The sequence below is a fragment of the Dermacentor andersoni genome, chromosome 2 (assembly GCF_023375885.2).
Source record: "Dermacentor andersoni chromosome 2, qqDerAnde1_hic_scaffold, whole genome shotgun sequence".
In the NCBI taxonomy this organism is placed as follows: Eukaryota; Metazoa; Arthropoda; class Arachnida; order Ixodida; family Ixodidae; genus Dermacentor; species Dermacentor andersoni.
In genome coordinates this window covers 28,567,340-28,593,569 of record NC_092815.1, presented here as the reverse complement: position 1 = coordinate 28,593,569, position 26,230 = coordinate 28,567,340, and the positions used below count along the sequence as shown (strand labels likewise).

At 42.5% G+C, this 26,230-nt stretch overlaps 2 protein-coding genes across 6 annotated transcripts in view; one reads left to right on the top strand and one right to left on the bottom strand.

Annotated features, from left to right (window-relative positions):
- Positions 1 to 7,132, bottom strand: part of rump (heterogeneous nuclear ribonucleoprotein rumpelstiltskin) — a 32,202-nt gene extending 25,070 nt beyond the window's left edge. For 2 of the 4 annotated variants that reach the window (XM_050189603.2, XM_072286372.1), the window contains exons 1-2: positions 6,462 to 6,566; positions 5,087 to 5,274 (exon numbers count right to left, since the gene is read on the bottom strand). In XM_050189603.2, the coding sequence (XP_050045560.1) occupies positions 5,087 to 5,274; positions 6,462 to 6,499 (226 nt within the window). In that variant the 5' untranslated portion in view covers positions 6,500 to 6,566. Of the gene's footprint in view, positions 1 to 5,086; positions 5,275 to 6,461; positions 6,568 to 6,950 lie in introns of those variants that run through there. The other 2 variants (XM_050189606.3, XM_055077308.1) reach the window with 2 other exon arrangements.
- A 198-nt stretch (positions 7,133 to 7,330) lies between these two features.
- On the top strand, positions 7,331 to 22,498 carry LOC126542504 (tRNA modification GTPase GTPBP3, mitochondrial). Of its 2 annotated transcripts, none has more exons than XM_055077309.2 (8): positions 7,331 to 7,717; positions 9,409 to 9,544; positions 9,633 to 9,786; positions 16,371 to 16,443; positions 16,503 to 16,646; positions 17,182 to 17,239; positions 17,797 to 18,084; positions 21,543 to 22,498. In XM_055077309.2, the coding sequence occupies exons 1-8, from the start codon at positions 7,444 to 7,446 to the stop codon at positions 21,772 to 21,774; spliced, it is 1,359 nt and encodes a 452-aa protein (XP_054933284.1). In that variant the 5' UTR covers positions 7,331 to 7,443; the 3' UTR covers positions 21,775 to 22,498. The 2 variants fall into 2 exon arrangements, with proteins under 2 accessions (XP_054933284.1, XP_050045564.1); XM_050189607.3 differs by having other exon boundaries at positions 7,332 to 7,717; positions 17,074 to 17,239.
- The last annotated feature ends 3,732 nt before the right edge of the window (positions 22,499 to 26,230 follow it).

The following is a 26,230-nucleotide window of genomic DNA, read 5'->3' as shown; positions in this document are numbered from 1 at the left end:
GGTGGTGTCCGAGAAGCAGAGAGGGTTGCACGCATGAACAGAAACGATCTGAAACACTGCTCAATGTGGGTGCGGGCCGTAATTTACAACAGGCATATTATCGTATTTACTCAATTCTAACGCACCCTTGATTGTAATGTGCACCCGACTGCCGTGACCTAAAAAATAAAAAGTCCTTTACAGTGCTGCGCACCTCAATCTTTACAGCAATACAACTTTCTATCATTTAGAAAATGAATTATTTACTCCCAATGCACTAAAGTTGCAATAAAAGAACATCAGTTTCACCCTAAAGGCAAAGTATCTATTACAATAGCAAATTAGTAGACAGCTATACGAAAAGTAAGGATAGTGGTTTTATTGGTCATGTAAACTTATAAATGTTTACTAAGTAAATTAACAAGCATGGTACCATGTGTACCATGTAAACGTGAACACGTCTCACTCAATGACCGCGGAAACTATCAAAACACTGGAATGAGCAAGCATGGTACCATGTGTACCATGTAAACTTATAGATGTTTACTAAGTAAATTAACAAGCATGGTACCATGTGTGCACAAGCAAACGTGAACACGTCTCACTCAATGACCGAGGAAACTATCAAAACACTGGAATGAGAAAGTGCAGCAGCTGGAGTGAGCGAAGTGACTGTGCAGCCTCTTGCTTCAATGCAAACTAAGCGACGAGAACACAGCTGCCTAGACTGTCTTCATTGCAGATCGCTTTCAAGATAGGGGCCACGTGACCGTGCCGTATACAGCAGTCACCAAAGTACAACACCTCTCTTGTTTGCGCCAGTGCTGCACACAAGTTTTGGGAACTGCGAACGCCCATGATGAAGCCAGATTTCCGTCCATCACCGCACACACGATTACTTTCCTTTTAATTGCGGTGTTGTGATGAACTCTGTGCGTCTTCGCAGTTGGCACTTCCACGCTGATAAAGCAAACGCAGAAAACGGGAACACAGACAGCGGACTGACCTAAGCACACATACTACAGCACACGAGGGAAGCTGCAGCAGCTAGGCTCGAAGCGTGCACGAGGCGGCCATTTTGAAATGCCGATGGAGATATGGTAATGCAGATTTAGGATCCTACTCAATTCTAACACACATGCAATTTTTGGACCCACATTATAGAAAAAAAAAAATGTGTTTGTTAGATTTGATTAAATACCGAAATACCGGACACAAGACATTTTGTTATAATTAAGTGCAACAACCGCGCAGCCAAACCTTGGGCCTCAGAAATTCCTATAGATCTAGGAAAAGACTCTCTCCATACACAGCATTCATCTCAAAGCTGGTGCTAGTTTCAAAATTCCTCTGAGTGGACGTGCCATGTGATATCACTAAAGTAATTAAAAAGCTGAATGCTGATATGTTAGTTACTTTTTTATGCATTTTGATTACTTATGAAACTAAGGTTTGCCTCTTCCAGCTAAATGAGTAGGTTAGTTGCATGCAATAGGCAATTTTTTTTTAAATATGGTACATTTGAGATTCAGTGATTAGGCAAATTTAGATTAACAAATTAGAGTTTTATATCGTTGTCACACATACACTTCTGACTCCAATCGGGGCTGATCCAGGGGGGACTTATTGATTGCAATCAACAATGGTCACTACTGCACGGTCTAACGATCCGAATAGAGTTATAATCGTCTGCTGATTGTCAGCAACTTAGAACTGCATAATGCCTTTGCTACAAATTCAGCTTTGCAAGATATAGTTAAATTTGGACAATATTATAATTTTACAACTTGCTATTGCTGACAAAAAGGGGCCTTAAACTTTTTTTTTTATTGAACACCTTCACTTTATGGTTATGGCATTTTCATAATACTGCATTGGAGGGCGCAGACATCAGCCTGCGATCGCGCGATCAATAGGCCTGATCGCAATTGCAAATGACCATATAGCAACACTCAATCCAGTTCGGCCCCAATCGTGATCAGAACTGTCTGTGTGAGACTGATACAACATCCCAAAGCATTTCGAGGATTTGAAATGTAGTGGATCAATTTGGGTCTGCTTAAGGTCTCTTAATTTGCCTCCCAAAGCACTCCATGGATTTTTTAACTTTAGTAAATCCTTCCTTGGTGAATGCATGTTCGTCAGAGTTGGGACGGTTACCTAAGGGCCTTTCCCTCTAGGTAGTCTCAGCAAAACCCAAGGATTGGTGCTGTCCCCCTGCTCTTCGATATCACTATGGACAGGTTCTCCGAGAGGTTGGCTGGCATCCCAGATGTCCGGCATGTCATCTATGCGGACGACATCACTATCTGGGTCCCCGGACGGTCGCTAGCCAGATCAGAGGAAAGCTTACAGGCAACTTAACATCACAGAGGATTTCCTCGTTAGCACAGGGTTGACGCTCTCTCCCAAAGTCAGACCTACTCCTGTACAGAAAATCATATGAGAAACCAACAAACAAAGACGCCATAGGGGAAACAAACATAGGGGAAAGACAACATGGGGAAATTACTTGTACTTGTAAATTCAATTAGCAAGTACAAGCTTCCCCTACGTTGTCCTTGGCAACCTTGTTTGTTGGCTTCTCATGGTATGATTAATAAAAATCGAGCCCCTCGGTTAATTTCCTTTCTTCTCGTCCTGTACAGAGAAGCGAGACAGTGAGGTAGAACTAAAGGATTAGCACCACTAGACTCGCTTCCTATTCAGATACGGGCATCTGCATACCCAGAGTTGATTCTGTCGGCTCTCTGACACTAAACCTGGCCTTAAAATACTGGAGGAGGCCGTCACTGAACCCCGGTATAGCACCGAACCCACTAAATCTCTCAGCAAAGATACCAGGTCTCACTTCGTAACAGACCCTGTACCCCGTAACATCCATCCTGTGTATAACGTGGGCCGGAGGAATGCACGTGCAAGTGCAATCCTACAAAATTTACATCAACACAAGCCAGATGCACTCTTTGTCGACGCAGCACAGTATTCCACAGGGGAAAGATTCTCCACAACAGTGGTAGACCTAGACGGAAAAATCATTAACGCAGCTTCTGTAAGGGTCAAGATGTCCCATGTGGTGGAGGCTGCTATCGCTTTAGCTATAAGTAGTCGTAAGAAGCCAGCCTTTATACACTGGGACTCACGCTCGACCATCCGCTCCTTCTCGTCCGGATTGGTAGCAGAAACAACAAGTAATATCCTTCGGGATCAGGACTTCACTATCAGAAGTGAAGAACCACATTTCATGGTTCCCTGCCCACTTAAGGGATATCACTGGACCAATAGGATTAACCTGAATGAGGCTACCCACAGGTCTGCGCGTGACCTCACGAACCGCGCAGCCGAACCTGGGGCCTCAGAAATTCTCACAGATTTAGGAAAAGACCCACTCCATACACATCATGACGTTACCACTTATTATAAGCTTAACCGTAGAACTTTCCCCTTGCCACACCCCAAGCATGACAGGGCCCATGCCTCTACACTTAGAATGCTACAGACTAGATCTTATACCCCTGATACACGGGCAAAACTAAAGTCCTTTCCAGTAAACCCCTTTTGCTACTCTGAAGGACCCTTTGCAGAAAGGAATTGCGCCGACGACACACGGCACCGCACTGAACTTCTTTAGGTAGTTCCTGAGATGAACGCTGCAAGAAAAATAGCGCTGGCTGTTAAAGCCACAAGAGAGAAAACATTCTTAAAAAGCTGCGTATTACACTTAGCTACTGTAGAACCTAAAAATATTTTTTTCATTGTTGATGGCTAATAATGCTTATAGTCGTTTATTTTATTCGCGTTCTTGTGTTGTTAGCAGCCATTTAACTTGGTCCAGCAACTATGTGCAGCCGGTGCTTTGCTGTGCGTGCTATTTATTCTGGTGATGCCCACGTTTCTGTCGTCCTTTTTCACGTCTTTGTCGTCCCTTCCTATGTGCGCGCAGGCTTAACGCGATTTATTCAATGTGTTATTCCAACAACTGTGGTTTCTTCTAGGTATTTCCTGCGGGCGCTGATTGTGCAGTCTCCATCTCTCGACGTGAACACACCACATGCGCGCAGCAAACGACGACGACACTGCCGGAATTCAACATGGCAGCACTAGCAACTTTATGCGAGCGTTTGAGAGTATAGCTAGAGGAAATCTTCACTATTCGACAAATTGTATTACCGCTAACAATTAAAACATTTTCACAAGGTAAAAAAAAAATACCTATGGGCACCGTAGTTGTGTGGCAGGTTTCCTTCTATTGACGAGTTGTGCACGCTGTGTGCGAGAGTAACTCCTTTTCCGCCCGAGAAGTAGTTGCGCGATCTCCTTTCCCGAAAAGGAACTTTGCCGTAAAGGAGATACTCCTTTGTCGTGTGTCACTGCACTTGAACGCCTTTCCGGTAGATGTCCCCTTACCTAAAGGACTTTAGAGTGCCCGTGTGTCAGGGGTATTACCCTACTCCTCGCTTAATGTACTTAATCAGGAAAACTCGCAGGGATGCCGCAATTGCGGATACGAATGTTGTAACTTTTAACACATGCTCTGGCTGTGCCCAGCCTTAGAGGCCTCTTCACTTCAAACCAAGGACTCCTGGGAATCCGCCCTCAAGTGTCCAGAACCTCAACAACTTGAGGCCGTCCATAAGGCCCACGATGTTGCGGTGGGTCTCTGTCTGCCAGTCCCGTCATGGGTGAAACCATCGGCTCATCCCGGGTCCCCCTGGACGTGAGCTCTTCAGGACCTCAATTAAGTTCTTAAAAATTAAATTATGGGGTTTTACGTGCCAAAACCACTTTCTGATTATGGAGGCACGCCGTAGTGGAGGACTCCGGAAATTTCGACCACCTGGGGTTCTTTAACGTGCACCTAAATCTAAGTACACGGGTGTTTTCGCATTTCGCCCCCATCGAAATGCGGCCGCCGTGGCCGGGATTCGATCCCGCGACCTCGTGCTCAGCAGCCTAACACCATAGCCACTGAGCAACCACGGCGGGTAATTAAGTTCTTGTCATGTCATGTTCATGGGCATCTTTTTTGCATCTAAACTACAGTCTAATGCAATTTCGAAAGTACACTGTAGTTAATGGAGCAGCTCGATATGTGCTGTGCACACACCTTTATCCCGAAATAGGTCCTTGATGTCGGTCCACTTGCAATCAAAAGGCACATTGGCAACATACACACGCCGGTCAGAGGGTGCCCGAGACCGTCTATCAGGGCGAGAGTCTGACCTCCTGCGGTTGCGGCTTGAATCGCGGTCCCTGTCATAGTCCACTGGAGACCGTGACCGAGACCTGTAGAAACTGTTGCAAAGAAGGCACGAATTCTGTATAACTGAATACTACCTAAAACCAACACTGAATGTTAGAGTAATTTATTAAGTTTATGAACGTTTAACACTTTCAAGCTTGCTGAATGCCAAGGTTACACCTTCCAAGAACCATAAACAAAATACAGAAAATTACACGCAGAAAAGTACAGATCAAGGCTCAATTGCACAAGTACAAGACAGCAAGGCAAAAGTGTAGATTTTTGGCCTGAAAGGAAATCGCTTCCCCACGCTTACACAACAACGTAGGCAAGTGCTTTGGCACAAAATAAGACCATGCCCGCGTGGCTGCGCTTTAATCTTTCCGATAAAGCCTAGTCAATGCGCTAACATGCACGGATTATTTACTTGTGCCTTGTTTTCTAACGCTATCACAGAAATGCCGACGTTCACGTGTTAACTACGTAATCTGAGCTTACTACATTTATTGAATGTAAGGACGGCAACCCGCAGCGTCTCGATGGCGAAATCGAGACCCCGGGTGGACGCGACCTTGAATGCTCAAGCGTGTACTTGTACGGCACGTGGAACTGCATAAAACGAGCAATGTAACGCAAGCTTTCATGTTTGCTATAATCTGCGCATGGCAACCATCGTTGCACTCAAGGCGTCATCGATACGATACCGAACTACCGGCAATGCCTAATCATGCAGTTTGTACTGAACAAAAACTACTTATTACCACATTTTATTTTTTGACGGCTCTTTACCATAAAAAGTAACCGAATTTGCGTCGTTACAGATTTATGCGGATAAGGGGTGTGCAAAAACGCCCTTCAACCGTTTTCAAAAGCTCCCAAGCCACGTTTCAAAAGCTTCTACAAGCCTTACAAACTTCTCAGATGCGACACGTCAGCGTCGTTACGTGTGCGCGCTGCGACTGGCCAATTATTTAAAAGCTCATATTTTGGTGATCGCGACGTCAGCGCAAGATGAACAGCAGGGTTCCAGCGGGCGCAGATGGCGTTAAAATGGCGCCACGTTTTTCCATTGTTCATAGGGAAACCTTTACGACCGCCGGCAGAACCGGTCCGAAGCAACAAAAAGAAAATTCGAACAGACCTAAATACACAACAAAAACGTGAAGCTATACAACAAGCCTAGTACATTTGATCACGTGAAATATTGCAACAAGAAAAGTGTCACATATTCAATAAATACCGGTTCATTTTCGACGCAGCTTCGCTGGGAGCCGGCATGAACACGTAGGACTAACGATAAAAAGAACTGCGCGTGCGCACGAGGTGCCGCGCGTTAAGTCGAAGCGCCAAGACCACAGAACGAACATCGCTTCATACGCGTGAAAATTAAAAATTGGATTAAATAAAAACGAATCACGCGAAAAGGAGCTGAAAGTGCTCTTTCAATCACTTAAGTGCCACAATTTTAGCCGCATAGAGGTGGTAACAACCCGCTACATCAAAAGCACAGGCTCCAGAACTACGGTCTCGAGTCTCGAAATACCGAGTTCGGTATTTAGCTCAATTAAACGTAGCATTACGCTAACATAACGAGTTGTACGCGTTCAAAAACAATCATTACCAAGCAAAAAGCGGCGAATTTGCGACGAACAAGTGAAAATCGGATCGGGTGCTACCGATTCTGCTCAAACAGTGGCGCGCAGTACAAATCGAACGTAGACATACTTACCCCTTGCCATTTTCACCAGAGCCGTTCTGATTCATGCTGTACGTGACGGTAATATAGTCTCCTAAGAACACCAAGTATTAAATACTGCAGCCCAGTGCGAAGGATCAGAAAGAGCAAGACGAATAGCAATGCGATCCGACGCAGCCGATTTCACCAAACTACAAATGTCGCAGCTGACGGTGGAGGCCGTGGAAACTGGAAGACACAGCTGCACAGTTGCGCACCTAATAAATAAAAAAACCTTTAACCAATAAATTTTTTATGTAGGGTCACATAATGCCGAGTATTTGATACAAAGCAATTTTTAGTACAACATAAGGAAGGTATGCTGCACCTAATACTTTTAGACACTGCGCACGCTACCGCGTTTGCAACCTAGCAACAACGGCCGAAGCCATGCCGAAGCTACAATCGAGCGTGGTAAAAGCTGTAAAAGGCCTTTTTCGTTCTTCGATGTAGCCGAGCATCACAGCAGAAAAAAAGGAAAAGAAACATGTGCGCGCTTGTTGCGATAAAGACATGCTTCCACGCTCGTAAATTTTCACCGTTCTTGAGAAGAAGCTCGACGTCGACTATTTTCGCGCTTTCGTCTGGTTCAATACGAAGTGCCTTAGCTACAGTCAGGGTCTCTGGTCCGCACGCCGCAGCTGTGCTTCGTCGCATCGCAAACCTGAAGCAACCGATACCACGAAAAGCTTTTTTGCGGAGACTCGTGCACCCTTGCTCGGGCGTTCATCTCGACACTGCTATTGTGCTGTGGTTTCCATGTGCGAATTACTTGCAGATTCTACCGGGCGTAACTTTTAGTTATTAAACAGTACCGCCCTTGAACTATAAAGTGCTCAAATAAGTTAAAGTCAACAGACATTGAAGCCAAGGAAAGCAGAGAGGAAATTAACAGTCTTTAATAGGTGCATAACAACAACAAGAAAAATAAAAGTGAAAGAAAAAAAAAAGAAAACGGGTAATTTCTCCTATACTTTGCTTGAATCTATTGTCTGTTGGCTTCATACGAGTGGCAAAAAAGAAAGGAAAAGTCAAGTCAATTGGTCCCCTGGTACGTCTCGCTCAGTTACATTTAAATCGTGTATCTATGCATATATATAAAAACAGTTCGTACATTTAATAAGACTGTGGGTATTGATAGTTCCATTATAGTGATGTCATGCAAACTCCACCGATACGACTGAATCTAAGTGAGATTGCGGGAAATATATATATATATATATATATAAAGAAACCAGAGAGGTAAATTTGGAGGTGATGCTAGTGCTTCACTGCCATTTGTGCCCCCAAACTTTTCTTTTATGCCACAGATCATAAAAATGATGTATAAATTGGAAACAGTCAGTTTCTCTGTCCCTTGTGTACGTATCATCTTCTGGACTGCGTTATACTGCTTAGAGTTGCCATGCCCAGAAAGCAACTTTGCCAAATGTTGGAGGTTGAAGTACAATGTACTCAAATGTATCTAAAATAAGGCAATGCATAATAGGCGATAAATTTACTCCATACAGCAGTAACTACCCAAATTTAAAAAGTATACGAGTGGAGAAAAGTATTTAGTTACCTTCAAGATATTTTCTGCATACGAGACTTTTAAACAAAGGAGACAAGATTCCGCATCATTGAAGTTCTTTGCTCTGTAAGGGGCTGAATTACCCAAAACTGTTGTTTGCCCTCTGAAGAAGCTGTAGTTCTGTGACACTGAAGTGCTTTACTCTGTGAAACAAAGCAAGAGGCCAAATTACCCAATATTGCTGTTTGCCCTCTGAAAGAGCTGGTTTTAAAAAAGTGTTAAGCGGCCTGCCCCTTGTCTTTTGGAGATATCATTGTTGAAGCTGAAAAGCTGCTTTTTGAATGCACTCAGCTGCACAACAACGTTGTGCTGCGGGAAAACCTCTGCAAGGCAGAGGTTCTTAAGTACTAATGTTACATCTTGGTCCTCACTATCATATCCAATGTATTAGCATGGTTCTTGCGCAGCTGCCTTTTCACTGTTGTTCAGTGCCAAGTTGGGGAAGGAAAAAAAAAAGTTACTGTGCTAGGCCGTGTTGCTTCTATCCAGTGGCACTCACTAGCTTGAAGTAATACATCAATGGCTTGCCTAATTTTCATGCGCTGATTTTTTGATAGGCATTATTGCAATGGTCAGGAGCTTGTCGTGTTGGTGGCCATCATGATAATGGTCTGTAAAATGCCAGTACACATAATGGGTCAAGTACTTAGTGCACCTGCAGTGTCCCTGCGCCTGCAGCCAGTTAACTTTGGTTGGCATATCTTGGAAAGTTATTAAGAGTATAAAATACCACCAGAAGGTATTTAAGTTACAGTAGTAAATACTGCCTTGCAAAAATATTTGTCGAATGCCAAAATACTCACAGAAGTATTTAAGGTATGCATAAGTCGGCCTGCCTGGCATGTACCATGCAGTTAACTATTTCATGTTCCGGTACAGCACCTCACAGTTACACTGGTGAAGACTGTTGTGAGCTACACGTCCATGGAGGTGTTGGAGTTGTCAACGCAGTATTGGGTGCCTTGTCGCACATTGAAGGCGTGAGACATGCAGAGCCAGGCGAGTTCACAAAGAGGTGGTACAAATTAACACAACACTATGCTTAAAATTAAGAGACAGAGGGAACTCTGTGCACTTCTTAATATCATCATCTTTATTTTCAGAGCTTTCATGCACGGCAAAATGGACCTAGCAGAAGTTGAAGGTTTGGCTGATTTGCTAAAGGCCGAGACAGAAGCCCAGAGGGTGCAGGCATTGGCACAGATGGAAGGTAGCCTTAGCAAGCTCTACAAGCAGTGGACACATGATCTCAAAATGGTATATGTTTCATTGGCTTGTACAAACCTTTTCATTGAGGTGTGAGAGCGTGTCCTCTTTGTACTGTTGTGTGTTGGTGTAAAGTGCCACTGTTACTACTGCCTTTGAGCAGATGCTCATGTAGGTGCACAGTCTCTGACTATGCATGCAATACCGTAGAATCCTTTACCATGCAATACAATACAATACCATGCAATACCCTTGAATGTCTTCTGATGGTGAAAGGACACGATAAGGGCACCCCGAGCAAATTTATGCAGATATGTTCTTGAAGCAAGAAAATCATCAACAGCAAAGTCACTGAGAAAGTCACTGTGATTTACAAACAATGTGTTGCTTATCAGTCTCTGGTGTTACAAGTTTTCCGCTGCTTGTGTGCTGTGTCTAAAGGTAAATCACTGTTGATAAAGTGCATATGTATTCCATAAAAAGTGTGGGCTTAGGGCAAATTTTGTTTAATTCACCGATCGGTGGTGGTAACAACTTTATTGATATTCTGCTCAGTTATGATCTGGCAGGCCCGAGTCCTAGGATGGCCCCTCATGAGGAGCAACCCTTTCGGCCCAGGCAACGATCGTTTTTTTTTTCTTCTTTTTTTTTTTTTTTTTGCTCTAATCCAAAATTGCTTCTCAAGGCAACCTGATGTGTGTATAGCTGCTAGACTTAATGATACTCCCTAATGTGAAATTTGAGCACAGCTGTATACGTGCTTTCATTTCACGATATATTGGTTGACACAGACAATCTGTCTCGTGCAGCACATTGGAAACGGAGTGAAGTGCGGCACGACTGCTTCGTTAATTGGGAGATCACGAGAGAAAGCACATGGGTGATGCATGGGCGCAATTCACAACAGCCGCTGCATACAACCTGCGCTCATGCAGTGCTTTGTTTCCATACAGACAATGCACGCTACTCTGGTGCCATCTTGTAGCCATCGTCGTACCAAAGTGGCTCTGCATGGTACTATGCTTTTCTTCTCACGCTTTCGCCATACCTTCCTCCTCCACTTTCCTCCTTGCACTCTCTTTGCTCTCATCCCTTTTTCCTCCCCTGTTGTGCTTCGCATTCGCTCTCATCATTCACTGTGCTCGTTTGTTTGGTTACGAGCTAGGATGCCAACACTGACGCTTGCCGCAGGAACGGGTGCCTAAGAGCTGTGCTCTAAAAAAGTGTGCTATTCCTCTCCCAAATTGCTGTGGCTGCGGGATTTATAAATATTTTAAGGATCGCAGGTTGGCAGGTTTGCATTACAAGAATGCTGAGGGAGAGCTTATTGGAAAGGTGTACATGTAATCTCTTTAACATGGTTGTGGCTTTCACTTTCTAGTGCATATTGTGGCCCATTTTCTTAGGTGCTTTGCATCAAATTTTTTTGCTGTCATCCAAAATTGCTTCTCAAGGTGACCTGATGTGTGTATAGCTGCTAGACTTAATACAGCAGTGGAAGCAGTTTAGCCCCTCATGACACTACATTTATATTTGTACATGTACAGAGTGAAATGTGCAGAGAAAAAAAAACACCCATTTATTGCTATAGTACTAGTGAAAAAATCACTATTTGAAATAGACTTCACATGCACAGCTTGGGACACTGCTGATTGGACTTGCGCTGAAAATTTCAATAATGTGAACCAACCGTGTTGGAAAATTATGTGCTAGAAGATAGGTGTGTTTGTTATTGCTGGTTGCACTATGTGGTCGCTTAACGGCTTCTCTTCGTTTGTTGTGCACTATATGGCCACTTAGTGGCTTCTCTTTTGTTGTTTTTGGCAGTAATAATGTGTATCAGAACTGGAATGGTGGTGTGTATGTAACACTATGCATGTAATAGTCGATCTTGCTTCTGTAATATAAAGTTTTGGGCGTTCAGATGTGGAGTCCACAACAACGGTTACAATGAAACTCAGTGAAAATTTTCAATATCTTAAGCCCCTTCTGGTGTTTTTAGGGAAGGTATAGAATATAAATGAAATAAATCTGGTAAAACAATATTTTCAGCAGGCAGGATTATTTAGCATCTGAAAGGGTTAGCTTGTAGACTGCTGATATGGAAAAGCATTTCGTGCATGCTCAAAATTATGGGTACAGGATAGACGGTAATTTCACTTTCTGCACGCTTGCAGTTTTTTCAGGCAACTGTTTCTATTGCCATCTCCCATCCATTCTTTTTTTTTCCTCTTTCAATCTTTCTCTACTTGCTGTCTTGCATTAATACCGAAATTGGCCAACAGAAACTGAGCTTTCTGGTGTCAGAAAGTGTCCTAGCGTTTGGTGAGATTGGGCTACAGCTGAAAGCAGGAAGGCAGTTTCAAGGTCAGGTTGTTGTGAACTTTGCATGCTGCAAAACTTGGAACTACTCCTGTTTATGTACTGTGACTGCTGTACTTGTTTGCCTGAAGTGCAACATGTGTCACGGTACGTTCAAGCATTGTGGTTAAAGCATTTTTTACTTGGCTCTGTTACCTTAGTGATGCCGTGCTACAGTTCTGTAACATTGTCATAGAAATCTGAATCGAATTTGCATTATGCAGCCACACGTACCAGAGACTGTACAGTACAGCTCAGAAGTTTCTTTCCTGCGTGACTTGTCAGAAAGGTGCAAACAATGGTGGTTGTCAAGATTCCATCAAATGTTTCTTTATGTGTCATGAATGAGTGGTGCAGCAGGAAAGGGAAACAGGTCGAGAAAGCACTGAAAATAGTATACACTGAAAGTGATTGTTACCAGTTTCAGTGTGAGAGATAAGCAAAAGCAGGGTATGATGACCTGGTATTGGAGCATTCACCTTGCCATGAAAGTTCTGAATGCTGTCAGATGCCAGAAACATTTGATCACATATTTTGTGTTTGCCCCGCGTATACGCAAGAATGCCAGAAACTGGTCCCTTCCATTGCAAATGTCGATTAGAGGCCGCTATCAGGCGAGTTTCTTTCGAGTCCTTGGCCTAATGCAAACAGTGCAGCCTTGATTACAAGTGCCGCTATAGCCTTTCTACAAGCTGGTGGGCTAGACACACAGCTTTAGAGATGCTACAACGTTGTGAAGTTATATATACGCACCTCCTCCTCATATCATCATCATTCATGAGCCCTTTTCCTCCCCATCCCTTTTCCCCAGTGTAGACTAGCTGGCCAGAGCAAGCTATAGCTCAGGCTGACCTCTCTGCCATTCTATAAATAAATTGTTCCCTCTTTCTTGCCCTTGCCATGAAGAGCCACAGCTTCCAGTTCATTCTAGAAATACCCCCCCCCCAAAATAAAGACTCTCCTCACATGAGGAAGGGCAGCATTTGACGTTTAGCTTAATTGTAAATTCAATTACGAACACACAATTTGGAGTTTAACATGTAGTTTGTGGCTGGTAACACAATTTTAACTCCAAAAGAACTATGAAAAAAAATTATTGTACAAGGTAAATTGAACAATTGTAAAATTATAATTGCTTCATATATTGCTTACCTTCTTCTTACATTGAGTTTTGCAGGGAAATTGAGCGGTTATTGAACATGCTGATTGATGAGAACAGGAATATTCTCTCATATGTACACTATTGCCTTTTATAATTTTTCTGCAGTGTTCTAATCTTTGTATAAAATGTCGTGTAAGCATTATTATACTGTCTATTTATCATCTATGTATATCATGTTTTGTTATATACCCATTTAGTCCTTACTGTGACACTCCCCTTATCCAATGCCTCATACGAGGCCTGTAAGAAAATGTTAAATAAATAAATAAATAAATAAATAAATAAATAAATAAATAAATGTGGTGACATCAACATTATCGACCCTGACAGTCAGTATTGCCTTGAGTACATGTGCACTTTTCTTAGCTGAAATTTTTTTCTCACTAATTCATAATCCAACACGATGTGAACTAAGCAGATCTAACACTTTAATAAACCACATCCTGTCCAGCTTGCCTACTGATTATACCATGGCTGGAGTTGTGGACTGTGATTAACCAATTATTATCCTATATTTTCTTGCGCACATTCCGTAACATCTTGTCTACCTAGAAAAAACATTAGGCCATCCATTGATTCAAACAAGTTCATTCACATGATTCGTGTATTGACTGGGCTGATGTACTTCAGGAACAATCTGTAGAAAAAGCTTTTGAATCTTTCTCTGCGAAGATACCAGAGTGCACAAACTTTTGCACAAGTAACACTACTGTGATACAATGGTTTAGTTCACCAAGAAAGTGTTGCATCAGTAACTGTTTAATGCTGTCCACAGTAAAAAAATATTATCTGCATAACGAGCTGAAAGCACAGCCATTCAATAACGCATTGCAGTCACAGTTTAAAACATACTCAAATGTTCTTGCAGCCACTCTAAATAAGGCTAAATTTAATTACTACGGGAACAAAATCAGGCGAAATGAAAATGACACCAGGTGAAACTAACAATTAGTTATTAAAGAATTCCTAAAGACTAATACTAGGGGCTGAAAATCGCAAATAGTAAGGTCACTTACAATTAAATTAATTTCACCGACCCTAACGATACAGCTAACATTTTCAGTAACCATTTCGGTGCTGTATGTGATGTACAGCGTTAATCACCTTTACCTAGTACCAAGTAGCAACCATTTATCTTACTTGTACCTTACAACATCACAAGAAGTATGTAGTATCATAACATCTCTTAAAACGACTGGTCCTGATCTCGATCTGATCCACTCATCGAACATCAAGCTTGTGTCTCAAGAAATTTCACCAATATTAGCAGATATAATAAATAAATTATTTAAGGATGGTGTGTCTCCCGCCTCAAAACAGGCAAAGTGATCCCAATCTTTAAGAAAGGTGATTGTGAGTTCATGAATAATTATCATCCTATACAGATTTTGAATTTCTTTAGGAAAGTTATAAAAAATTAACATTATAGGTGGTTAACTGCTTGCTTATCCAAATTTAAGCTTTTATCTTCCTGATCAATTTGGTTTTTAGAGAGGGTTTGCCAACAGAACTTGCACTCGTTACATTTACTGACGAAGTTAAATTAGCCATACATGAAGGCCTATTAGTCTGCGCTCTCTTTATTGATATTACAAAGGCATTTGATACAATTAACCACTTCATTCATCTACACAGACTAGAATATGATGCCATTCCTGGCCCATCTTTGCAGTTAATTTGTGACTACCTAACAGACTGACCACAATTAGTCCAAGTGAATGGTTTCTTCCCTTCACCGAAAATTATTAATCACAGATCAAAACTCGGGCCATTGCTATTTCTATTATTCATTATTGACATGCCACAAATACTAATGCTTGCCCACAGATAACATCACTAGTTTCACATTCGACACAAATTATTTTGTGCTGAAAACAAACTTAACAATGATTTTGATAATGTTCTTGTGGTGTATGAAAAACATGTTACACATTAATCCATCAAAGACAATATTTATGGTATTCTCTGCAAACGTAATTCATACATTGCTTGGTGGTGCCACTTAACAATCACATAATTAAAAAATCTAAATGAACAAAATTTCTAGGTGTTATTTTAGATGAGCACCAAAAATTCCACTGCCATGCCCAATCTCTCATTCAAAATATTTCCTTAGGTATTCACATTACTATCAGAACATGCCCGTTTTCTCTATCAAGGATGCTCTTGTCTGTGTATTACACGTATATACACAGTTATCTTTTCTACTGCCTTTCATCATAGGGTAGTGCATACTCCACACATCTAAAACAGCTATGAAGCACTATGATTGATTGAGGCGCTATGATTGATGACATTTCACCCATTTTCATCTTGATCTGCTCCCATTTTTCCCCCCTAAACCTTCTACCTTTGTGCATGTTATTCAATAACAAGCTGTTACTAATTATGTTTTGTCTCATAAAGACTAAGTTAAGTATTCAAGGTTTTACTTGCACTAGTATCGTTAATATTAATAACAGGGTATTGAGCACATCATTATCTACTCCTTCCTAAAATTCCAATTGATTATGGGAAATTTAGTGTCATGTTTTTAGGTATATCACTGTGGAATTCAATCCCATCTGATAACAAGGCATCCACATTTCAATTCTTCAAGTGTAAACCTAAGGAATAATATATTGACAGAATACTTAACTTATAGTATTGCTTAAATAGTATAATAAATATTCATAAGTATATATGCATTATATCATTGATTTTTCTTTTGTTGCTGTAAATTATACTTCTGTAGATTGCTTGTTCCACATTCTACCACTCAATTTTGTTTGTTTTCTGCGAGTCCCCCCCCCCCCCCCCCCCTTTTGTTGGTAAAAAGAATGTGCTTTGTATGATATGTTAGCTGCTACTGCTTGCAGCAGTTGCACTAAAGGCCATTTGTTTCCTGTTAGGAGGCGCTCCCGACAATTGTTACTTCGAGATCTCCGATTGTGTATTTATATTTCCCTGTGTTTATGTACCATACTAATTAAATAAATAACATTGAAATACTAAAAAGAAAAATTTGCGGTGATACATTCCAAAACATTTGTCAGAGTCTTGCAAGGGCATATTAATGTTGATTCCTGGATAATTGTCGCCCATCGTAATTTCTGCCTTTTATGTCTTTCAGTGCCTCGCAAATGTTGAAGCCTTTATTGACTTCAGTGAGGACCAGGGAATCGAAGAGACCATACTGGATTCTGGTATATTACGCACAGCTGACTACGTACAGGGATTTATTTCTAAATCATGGTCATTCCAGCCGCAGCACAGGCCGAGAAACTGGCTACAGAAATCCAGATTCATCTGCTGGACGGGCGACGTGGTGAAAGACTACGAGATGGTGTAAAGGTTGCCATTATTGGCCGGACCAATGTTGGGAAGAGCAGCCTGTTCAACGCCTTATGTGAGTGGAGTGAAGTCTCACATAAAGCACAGTTATAGTTTGTTCTATCACCTTGTGCATATTTTCACTACTAGATTATCAGACCCATAAACTGTAGTCGGCAGCCTTTAATTGTGACAGCCATTAGTGGGCTTGATCGAACACTGGGATGATGTGGAAGCTACAAAATGGGCCTCATTATGCCATTCATATTCTGTTTTTGTATAAAATTTAATGAAGGTTTCAGTTACTTTTGTTCATGCAACTGTGATTTCAAGCACGGCCGAGATTGTGACCATTGTACATGTGCATGCACCTATTTGACCTGGTACTGGAGGAAAAAATATTAAATAAATAATATGTAGAACTTGTTGTTTATTGTTTACTTATTGTTTGCTTGTAAAATATGTCTAAACACAGAAAAGATTTTGTGTTTTTCAACGAACAGGTCAGAGGGATGCAGCCATAGTATCACCCATTGCAGGAACAACCAGAGATGTAATTGAGAGCACACTGGAAATTGGTGGTTACCCTGCTGTATTCTCCGATACTGCAGGCCTTCGCCATAGTAATGACCCTGTTGAACAAGAAGGAATTCTGCGTGCCCAACACTGGTATGAACAGCTAACAATCTCTTGCTATTATGTTTGAGAGCTCTTTAGGTAGGTTCAGTTATGTGTGCATTTGCTTATTTTGTTCAGTGATGGCCTACCTGGCTTAGTGGGCAAAAAAAAAGATGTCCACAGCTTAAATGTAGAAGTAAATGTTAAGATTTGCCAAGTTTTGTCACGTCATAACATAAGATAACATTAACCACCATTGAAGCCAATTAAAAAAAGCTTGAAAGATCAGAAAAAAGCAAATTCTATTTTTCCCTTGGCTTCCATGTCTGTTGAACCCATATAGTTGCTTCATCATACACTTCAAATAGACATTGAATGCAAAGTTTCACTAGGAATCTTGCAATATAAATACACAGCTCTTTCGGAAACAATATGTATGGTGAACTGCTTTAGATTCTTTTTACCATTGATGATCTAAACTTCGAATAGAGTGGGGACAGGAAATATTCAGAGCAAATAGTATCCCTTCAATATAATCTCTCTGCATCGCCCTGAATGTGCCATGATTTATAGCCCGTGATTCCAGTGCAGTGTAACATTGATTTCAGGGCAGCTAATGCGGACCTGGCACTCATAGTGGTGGAAGCAAGGGAATTGCTTCAACTCAAGCCCACAACTGATTTCATTGACGACCACCTGAAGGAACTAGGTGTAGAGTCATGTGCACAGCACCGCCTCATCATCTTCAACAAGCTGGATCTTTTGTCTGACGATGAGCAGGTCGCAGTTGAGCAGCATGCTAAGAGCATGTGCGTTGACAACTGCTTCACTTCATGCACAACACAGCAAGGCATAAGTGACCTAGTGAAGATTCTTGGGGGACATCTTGAAGACTTGTGAGCTTATATTTTTCTTATTGTAATTAGGGACATAATGCTAAGGTGCTGTGTGCAGATTTATCGGGCTGAGGCTTTGGGAAGTGTTATCAGCAATATATGTACTACTGGGCCATTGCTTGTAGGACCATTAGAAGATTCCACAACATCAGTTTGCCACTTTTGATGTTCTAGTCCATGCTGATACCTTGGCCTTCTTATAGTGTTGCATTGAATGCTACCACCATTATTAGGATCATTTGACTGTTAGAAAAAACCACCTTTGCAAGATGTTGACTTGTAAGAAAGAGAGGCATGCCATGTTTGTTTATGCTTGGCTGGGCATTGTGAATGCTGTACGGGACCAAAATAAGCATGGCACCAATGATGAAAGGGGAGGGACAAGTAATCAAATAGTAGTTATGCTGACTAAAGGTGTTCCAAAAATTTCTGGCTTTACTGCTTAATACATGGTGCTTTAGCAAATCAGAATGCAAAAAAAAAAAATTGTTGAACAGACATGTCAAGTATTGCAGAAACAAAGAAATATTTCATCATTGTGTGCCATAGCATGAAAATGTTTTGAGTTACACCCGGCGACAACTTTCTGTGGCAGGGCAGCCGAAGCTACCGAGCTGAAGCACATATTTGATTACTGCACAGCAGCATGTAGTCCGCGAATGCAAGCAACTGGAAGCTATGTAGTGTAAAACAAATCATATGAATTATTATTTTATTTTTGTTCAATTTATTTGATAATAAGAAAACTCGGTTAGAAAAATGATTTCCGTCACTTGCTGTCACTGGTTTTCGCTTTCTGGTGTCCATGTCTGGTTTTCCTGGTCCTGTAAAGCACCAGCGAAACGTCAGCGCTACTTGGCGTAGTAACACAAAAGCCGAAGCTCTGCATGTGCGAGCACATGCGCTGCCACAGAAAGTTGTCGTTAGGTGTAGTACATTATCTAAGCATTTCCAGACGGGCAGTGTTTGTTGCTCAAAACTAAAGTAGCCTATAAAAAGCACAGCTTTTACTCTCTTGATTATTTTGTCTTACCCCTTCTCACAGGACCTAAACATTGCTCACATGTCACTCCCATTCCCGAGATAAAATTTTTGGCAATACCGCTGCCCACATGCAGTTACCATGCATAAATATTGGCTATTTTTGTGATGAGGTGTATAAAAAGATAAGCTGCTTGTGGCTTATCATGCTAATGATGATGTATAATTGCACTCTCAAATTACTGGGAATCATATTCTTTAGTCCCACAGCATCACTTGCTAGAATTCCGTACAATCTGTAGCACTGAACTATGCCTTGTCATTGCCAGCATTCAGCAGAAGCAGCGTGTTTATTTTATTTTAACTCCCTCCCTTCTGTACATCAGTTATTTTTCTTTGAATGCATTAGAACCATATTATAACACATTTGTACCTCGCATGAAAGTAACTTCATTTGGTGCTTGCTTTGCAAAATGGCTTTGCAAGTTTATCTTGCTTAGGATTCTGGGTTCTTCTTATTGGAGTACTTATTTTGATCCGTGACTAAACAAATATTTGCTTCACTGCAATTTGTATTACATCAAATCTTCAGAGGTGGGCAAATATCAACCTTTTCGAATATGTATCGAATACGAATAGTCAGTATCAAATATTGAATTTAATACTGAATAGCCAAACCCAGATGCATATATTTGCAGCGGGAATATATACTTCGCTGTAATTAGGTACCACCCCTGTACTGCTGACTAGTTAAAATAGGGACAACCATCTATCACGGACAATTAGGATAATTTTTAAACACAATATCCCTAATTGTCATTAAAAGAAATGCACTAATATCCACTCAACATCTTCAGAGCCTTGTTGCAAACAAGCTTTCCAAGAATGTAAATGGCTGCTGTACGACTACCTTTCCAAAAACACTAAATAAATGGTTGTTGAAAATAGGTAAGAAGTTGTGTAAAAAGAAAAAAAAAAAGCTGCTGAAATACTTTTGTGCCATAGACACATGTAACAGGGCACATTGCAAGAAAACCATGATTGGTAGCGTAAAAGATAAAACTGCTACATGACTAGACTACAAGAAACACTAAATTACAGACTACAAGCAAAAATCACTGGTTGTCATGTAGGCCTCTACTGCCAAACCAAAAACAAAGCTTCATTACCCATTTTGTTTCTGCATTGCTTTGAAAACTTTTGTCATTGTTTCACTTCCAATAATTTGTGATACTTTGCTTAGCAGACGAACAGTAGCCTGACTTCAACAGTCGGATGTTGTGAAATATATGGTTAGTTTCGATATTCGAAAATACTGAATAGTTAAATTTCAAATATGAATAATTAATGTGTAATATTCAATTTGTACCCCTACAGATTTTGCATATTCAGTTTCGTTATAGGCGTAAAAAACTAAGTTGATATAGAGCATATCCAACCAGATTTTATATTTACTTTGTCATATCCTATAATATATTATGTATGTGTTTGCTATACTATAGAGGTCTGAGTGTATTTTGTTAATTTCAAATAGTCAGAAAACTGTGAACCATCAGCAAAACATCTGCATGGCAGTCTCCTAGACGTAGTAATGATGTCATACACATAAGGGCAGAGCTTTTATGTGTGCGTGTAGCATTCGTTATCTCATACTGTTCTTAGCATCTGAAGGAGGCGAAGATAAGTATGATATCATTTTGGAAGTTTCAAAGTGTTATAGTTTCAATTAGCTGAGTAGAAACATATTTTTTCGCAGCTCATTATAGTCCAACAGTCTTCCCCAAAAGGTTGCGAAGCTTTTGCCTGCATTGCTCCCAACTTGTCAGCTCCTCTTTGTGGATCTCAAACCACACCATGCCTTTCAAGTAGAAAATCATGTTGGTCAACATATAGGTCTGGTCCCACCTATTGTGTGTATTGATTCGCTTGTTTATCTGGAGCAATCTTTGATGTTAAGGTTTTCAGTACCTGAAAACATTCCACAGTTGCGAGGTTGAGACAAGAGTACTGTCGGCATTGTGGTCGCTTTTGCTGCAGCGTCTCCATCAGTTAGCATGTTGCTGGCGGCCAGGCTACGTTCACTTTGGAGCACTGTGTTGCATCAGATTTACCGAGTACCTCAATGTGGCACAAGGAATAAGCAAACACAGAAATCTATTTAGATTATTTCCAAGACAAGGGCAGAACAGGCAAGACCCTAACATTGTCGTCTTCAGCACAAAGCTCATGTTCGCCGTCCTCGATGTTGCACACAGCATTGTAATGGTACGAATGGAGGTTCGCGATGAACTAGGCATAAGCACAGTGTGTTAGTAAGTTTATTTGCTCAGAAACAAGGTGCCACATGACTCAGCAATTTGGCATTAGTGGACAGGACACAGGGAAGAATGTGTAGTGAAGGTGTCTCTTAATTGTGTGAGCCTTGAACCCAATATTTGCTATTTAAACAGTTTCTCTCTCTGTGCCCTGTGTTACAGATGTGGCAAGCCAGCAGACTTGAGCCCCATTTTGACTCGGGAGAGACACAGAAGGCATCTGGACCAGTGCTTGAAGCACCTGAAACTGTTCAACGCAGAGGTGCGACACGACTCTGTCATAGGCGCCGAGCACTTGAGGATTGCACTTTCTCACCTGGGCAGAATAACAGGCCGTGTTTTCACAGAGGAAATACTTGATGTTATATTCAGAGATTTCTGCATAGGAAAGTAACTTTGTATGACAGCAGGTTCACAAGCTGTGGCAAACAGGAGGAGGACAATAAATTGAGTATATATACAAAAAAAAAAAAGGTTGTGTACGATGCTTTAGGTGCATGTTAAAGAACCTGAGGTAGTTGAAATTATTCTGGAGCCTTCCCACTATGGCATGTTTGACTGTGTATTCCTTTGAAACATTTAGTCATATTTAATTTTAATACTTTGTTAACTTTCTGAAAGTATAGCAGTCTGTAGCTGTAAGTTAGATCGTGCTATATTACATTGCATACAGTAAGGTTGTACAGAGCTCAGATATGTTAACAGGAATGCACGAATGCATGCCCGAAGCATAAGTCAAGGTACAGTGCACTCTCTCAGCCACTCATCACTACATGCAGGTGTGGACAATTTGGTCTGGCCACACTGTGCGATGATGCTTGCCGTACTGAGATAATTTTGCATCTGTTTTATTTTCCTTGATTTGAAAATGAGAAAACAAAAAGAAAAGGAAAAGGCTAAACAATCACAGTAAGGTAAGCATCCTTGCACCCCGGGGCCACACCGGATGTGCGCACCTGTCTTTGGCAGTGACTGGCTGATGGGGTGCAATGTACCTTCAGTTATGCTTTGGCCATGCATTCACGCATTCTGTTGTCTGAGCTCTTCTTGCTTCTCTTTGTTCACATTAGGAATCTTTGCTACCAAAATGATCCCATTAAAATCAATCTTCCATCTTTTGTGATCGTCTGCTGAGTTCCTCATTGTGGGTCAGTGCTTGAGACAAGATGTCTACATGTCCAAAGACGTTTATGCCCACTACAGTGGCCCAGGAACTATGGCATCCTGTGCCGAGCACAAGTGCACTTTTTTTTTCTTTATTGCCGGCTTTGACAACGCAAACAATACACAAAAAAGAAAACATGTCAACAAGGATTTTGCTGGCACGACATATTACATGCTAGATAAACTTGCAGCATCGAGCACAAGTGCACAAGTTGGATATCTGCCTGCAGTGGCCCCATTTCAATTTGGGTGCAACGCAAGAACACTTGTGCATTAAGCTGTAGCTACACATTAAACTTCTCCTCAAGGAATTATTGTGTACACATATTAAAAAGTCTGGCAGACATAACATGTGCAAAATTTACGTTACTATCTACTGTTAGAAAAAACATGTTGGCACATTAAAAGCAATAAAGCCTCCACATTTACTGAATCGCCACGAGAGTTCATTTTATTCCACTGTGTGGCATGTTTCTGCTGTCACGTAAAAACACGCTAGCGATATCTGAAGACGTATGAGTCTGGAATGTTGTATTTCCAGAAAGACAGGCCAGTCGTAGTTTGTAGGTGCACATATAGGTGTTGTGTTATAGAAGTGTGGCATATTCTGGATTTTACCTGGCCACTGTGAACACATCTGGAAGGTTTGATGACGCATATAAAAGGCACCATTATTTAAGTACATTTAATGCGAGCTCACCAGTGCTCTGGGCCTCTCGCTCTTATGCAGTTCTTTATAGTTTTGCCAGTTCCTCGAATGCACTTTCATCAAGGATGAGCACGACCACCTAAACAAGGTCAGCTGTCTACTTCATCACTCATGTTTGGATTATGTGTCTTTGGAAGTTCAGACCAGCTTGATTCCTAGGAGAGCTCAATGCCGGAAGCTATATACTTTGACAATGAGTACACCATAGTCACAGGCTATGGTGTGCTGGATGTTGAAGATGCAATGAATGTCAAATGAGCGGACTTCATCTAACCAGAGTGAGCAGCAATCTCTCATGGTCTCTTACATGCCGCTTTTGGTGTCACACAATACCTGAGCTCCCTAAGCAAGCAATTTTTAACAGAACCTTTCGAAAGTGTGTTCCCTGGGCAAATCTACGAAATGCAGATCAGATAAACTCTTGAAAGAACATCCCGACAGTAGATGCAAAAAATTCAACTATACTGGAGAAGGTAAAAACCATTCTGGCATTTAAGCGCCATTCCCATCCATTCCTTTATTAATTACAGAAAGGAGTCAATGACTGGTGTAATTTCTGATGTCGACCTTGAAAAGTAACATGTGGACCTCATGAATCTGCTGAGTTTATTGGTGCACATTCTTGAGATTCACTGCTTGGGAAACTCCTCGAGCATCAACTTAGTATTTGCATCATCAATTTTGCCAGTTTCTGTCAAACTGCGGTACATCATACACCGCACCTGACCACCCACTCCGAGGCCACTGCAGTGTCGGAAGTGTCTCAAGATAGGTCACGTAAGAGCTCTGTGCAGAAATCAAGTGACTTATCAGCATTGTGGCAGATAAGATAATATACCACCGACTGTGATACATCTTCTCTAGTATGAATACGGTACAAGAGAGCAGCAGGCAGCGTGTCTTAACCAGAGCAGCTCAGGCAATCTCGAGCTCGCGCCTACCGAACGACTGGCGATGTGTCTGCAGCGCCGGGCATTCCTCTTCACTACAATCGCCCCCATAGGAAAAGGAGCCATCCTGGCGACTCATGGTGAACACAGAATCATGGGGTCGTAATACGGCTTCAGGCGTTGTACGTGGACGGTTTCACGACCACGACAGCGTTGGTCCGTAGGTGGCGTGACAGGCTCGACAATATAGTTCACAGGCGATGTCTGTGCGACAACACGGTAGGGTCCTTGATATTTGGACACAAGCTTGGATGACAGTCCAGCAGGAACGGCGGGAACCCAAAGCCACACGAGGGAGTGCGGAAGAAAGTGACAACGCGGGTGATCAGGGTCACGTCGAGACTTTTGTTACCATTGGTCGACGGCTGTAAAGGAACGGGCAAGCTGACGGCATTCCCCTGCGTGGCAGGCAGCTTCAGAGATGGGCGTACATTCGGATGAGTCGGGTCTGTACGGAAGAATGGTGTCGAGGGTATTCGAAGGTTCGCGGCCATACAAGGCTGAATGACGCCACGCTTGAGCATGTCAGCTACTTGGTCGTCGATAACACGGCGCTCTGTCGCGGATACACGATATGGTCTTTGTCGCAGTGGCGCAGTGGTACCCGTGTCGATGCAATGACAAACAGTTGATGTGTGGCCCAAGGGAACATGCTGGCAGTCGAAAGATGAACGGAACTTGTTGAAAAGGCATAGAAGCTGGACGCGAACCTTCGAATACGCGTCGGCAATTGAGCTATGTAAAAAATCGGGCGAAGTCGACTCCCACACGGGGTTACAGGTCACTCCGGCGACCTCATGAGTGGCGATGGAACCAGTTGGCATGTCAATGATGGCAGCAGGGCCGACACACTGGGCATGGCCAACGCACTCCCCACGAAGCAAAGTGAGAGGATAGGACAATCGGTTGGCGACGAGCAGTCTGCTAACGCCGGCATGAACGTCCAAAAGAGCGAAAGGCAGCGGGGAACATCTGCAGCGAGCGAAAATTGCAGATGGCATAAAAAGTACGAGCAACAATGTTGCATGACACTGTGGCAAGGGCAGACGAGTATGGTGGAATTGTAACGTCTTCGGCAACAAATACTTTATCTTCAGGTTCACGAGCGTTAAGAAGTGGGGCATTACACAGCGTTTGAAATTCCACTTGAGCAAGAGAACAGTCGATGACGGCCTTATTAGCGGAAAGGAAGTCCCAGCCCAAAATAAGATCGTGGGAACAAGAACACAGCACCGAAAATTCGATGGTGTAGAGGAGGCCGTTGATCACAACGCGAGCAGTACACGCAGCTGCAGGCATGATGTGGTCTGCGCTGGCAGTTCGAAGTGAAACGTTGGACAGTGGCGTCGTAACTTTTCTGAGCGAACGGCAAAGTTTGGCACTAATAACTGAAACTGCGGCACCAGTGTCAACGAGGGCGAGTGCAGCGACGCTGTCACATATACGTCAATAAGATTAGTTGGAGAAGGGAGAGCCTTGGTCTGTTCGTGGGTGACGCAGTTCTTGCCTCTGGAACTGCGACGATTATAGTTTTCCCGTTCCGGCGAAGAAGGACGACGACGTATCGGCGAAAGCGAGTGGCGTCGAGGCGATGGCGAACGGCGGTCAACAAGAGGGCGGTGGTCCGAGTAGGAAGACATCTGGCCAGGGTTCTGAGACGCGGAGGATGACGGGTATGGGGAAATGTATGTTGCGGCGTCGAAGCTACGGCGGTAGGACGTTGCGCGGCAACGACAACATCGTGCAACGTGACCAGGTAGACCACAAGCAAAACATAATGGCCGGTTGTCAGGAGTGCGCCATTGTCCACTGCTGTGTGGGTACCGCGGCTGAACGAAGTGAGGAGCTGGACGCAGTGGCACGACTGAAGGGGATGGCGCAAAGGTCGAAGGTGGTGGCCGCGCGAGAGCCTCGGCGTTGCTGAGAGATGCAGTCACCTCGGGAAATGCAACGGGAGTCGGCACCGGCGGAGTCTCGCGGGCAGTAGGGAGAGCTGCGCGCACTTGCTCGTGGATGACCTGGCGAAG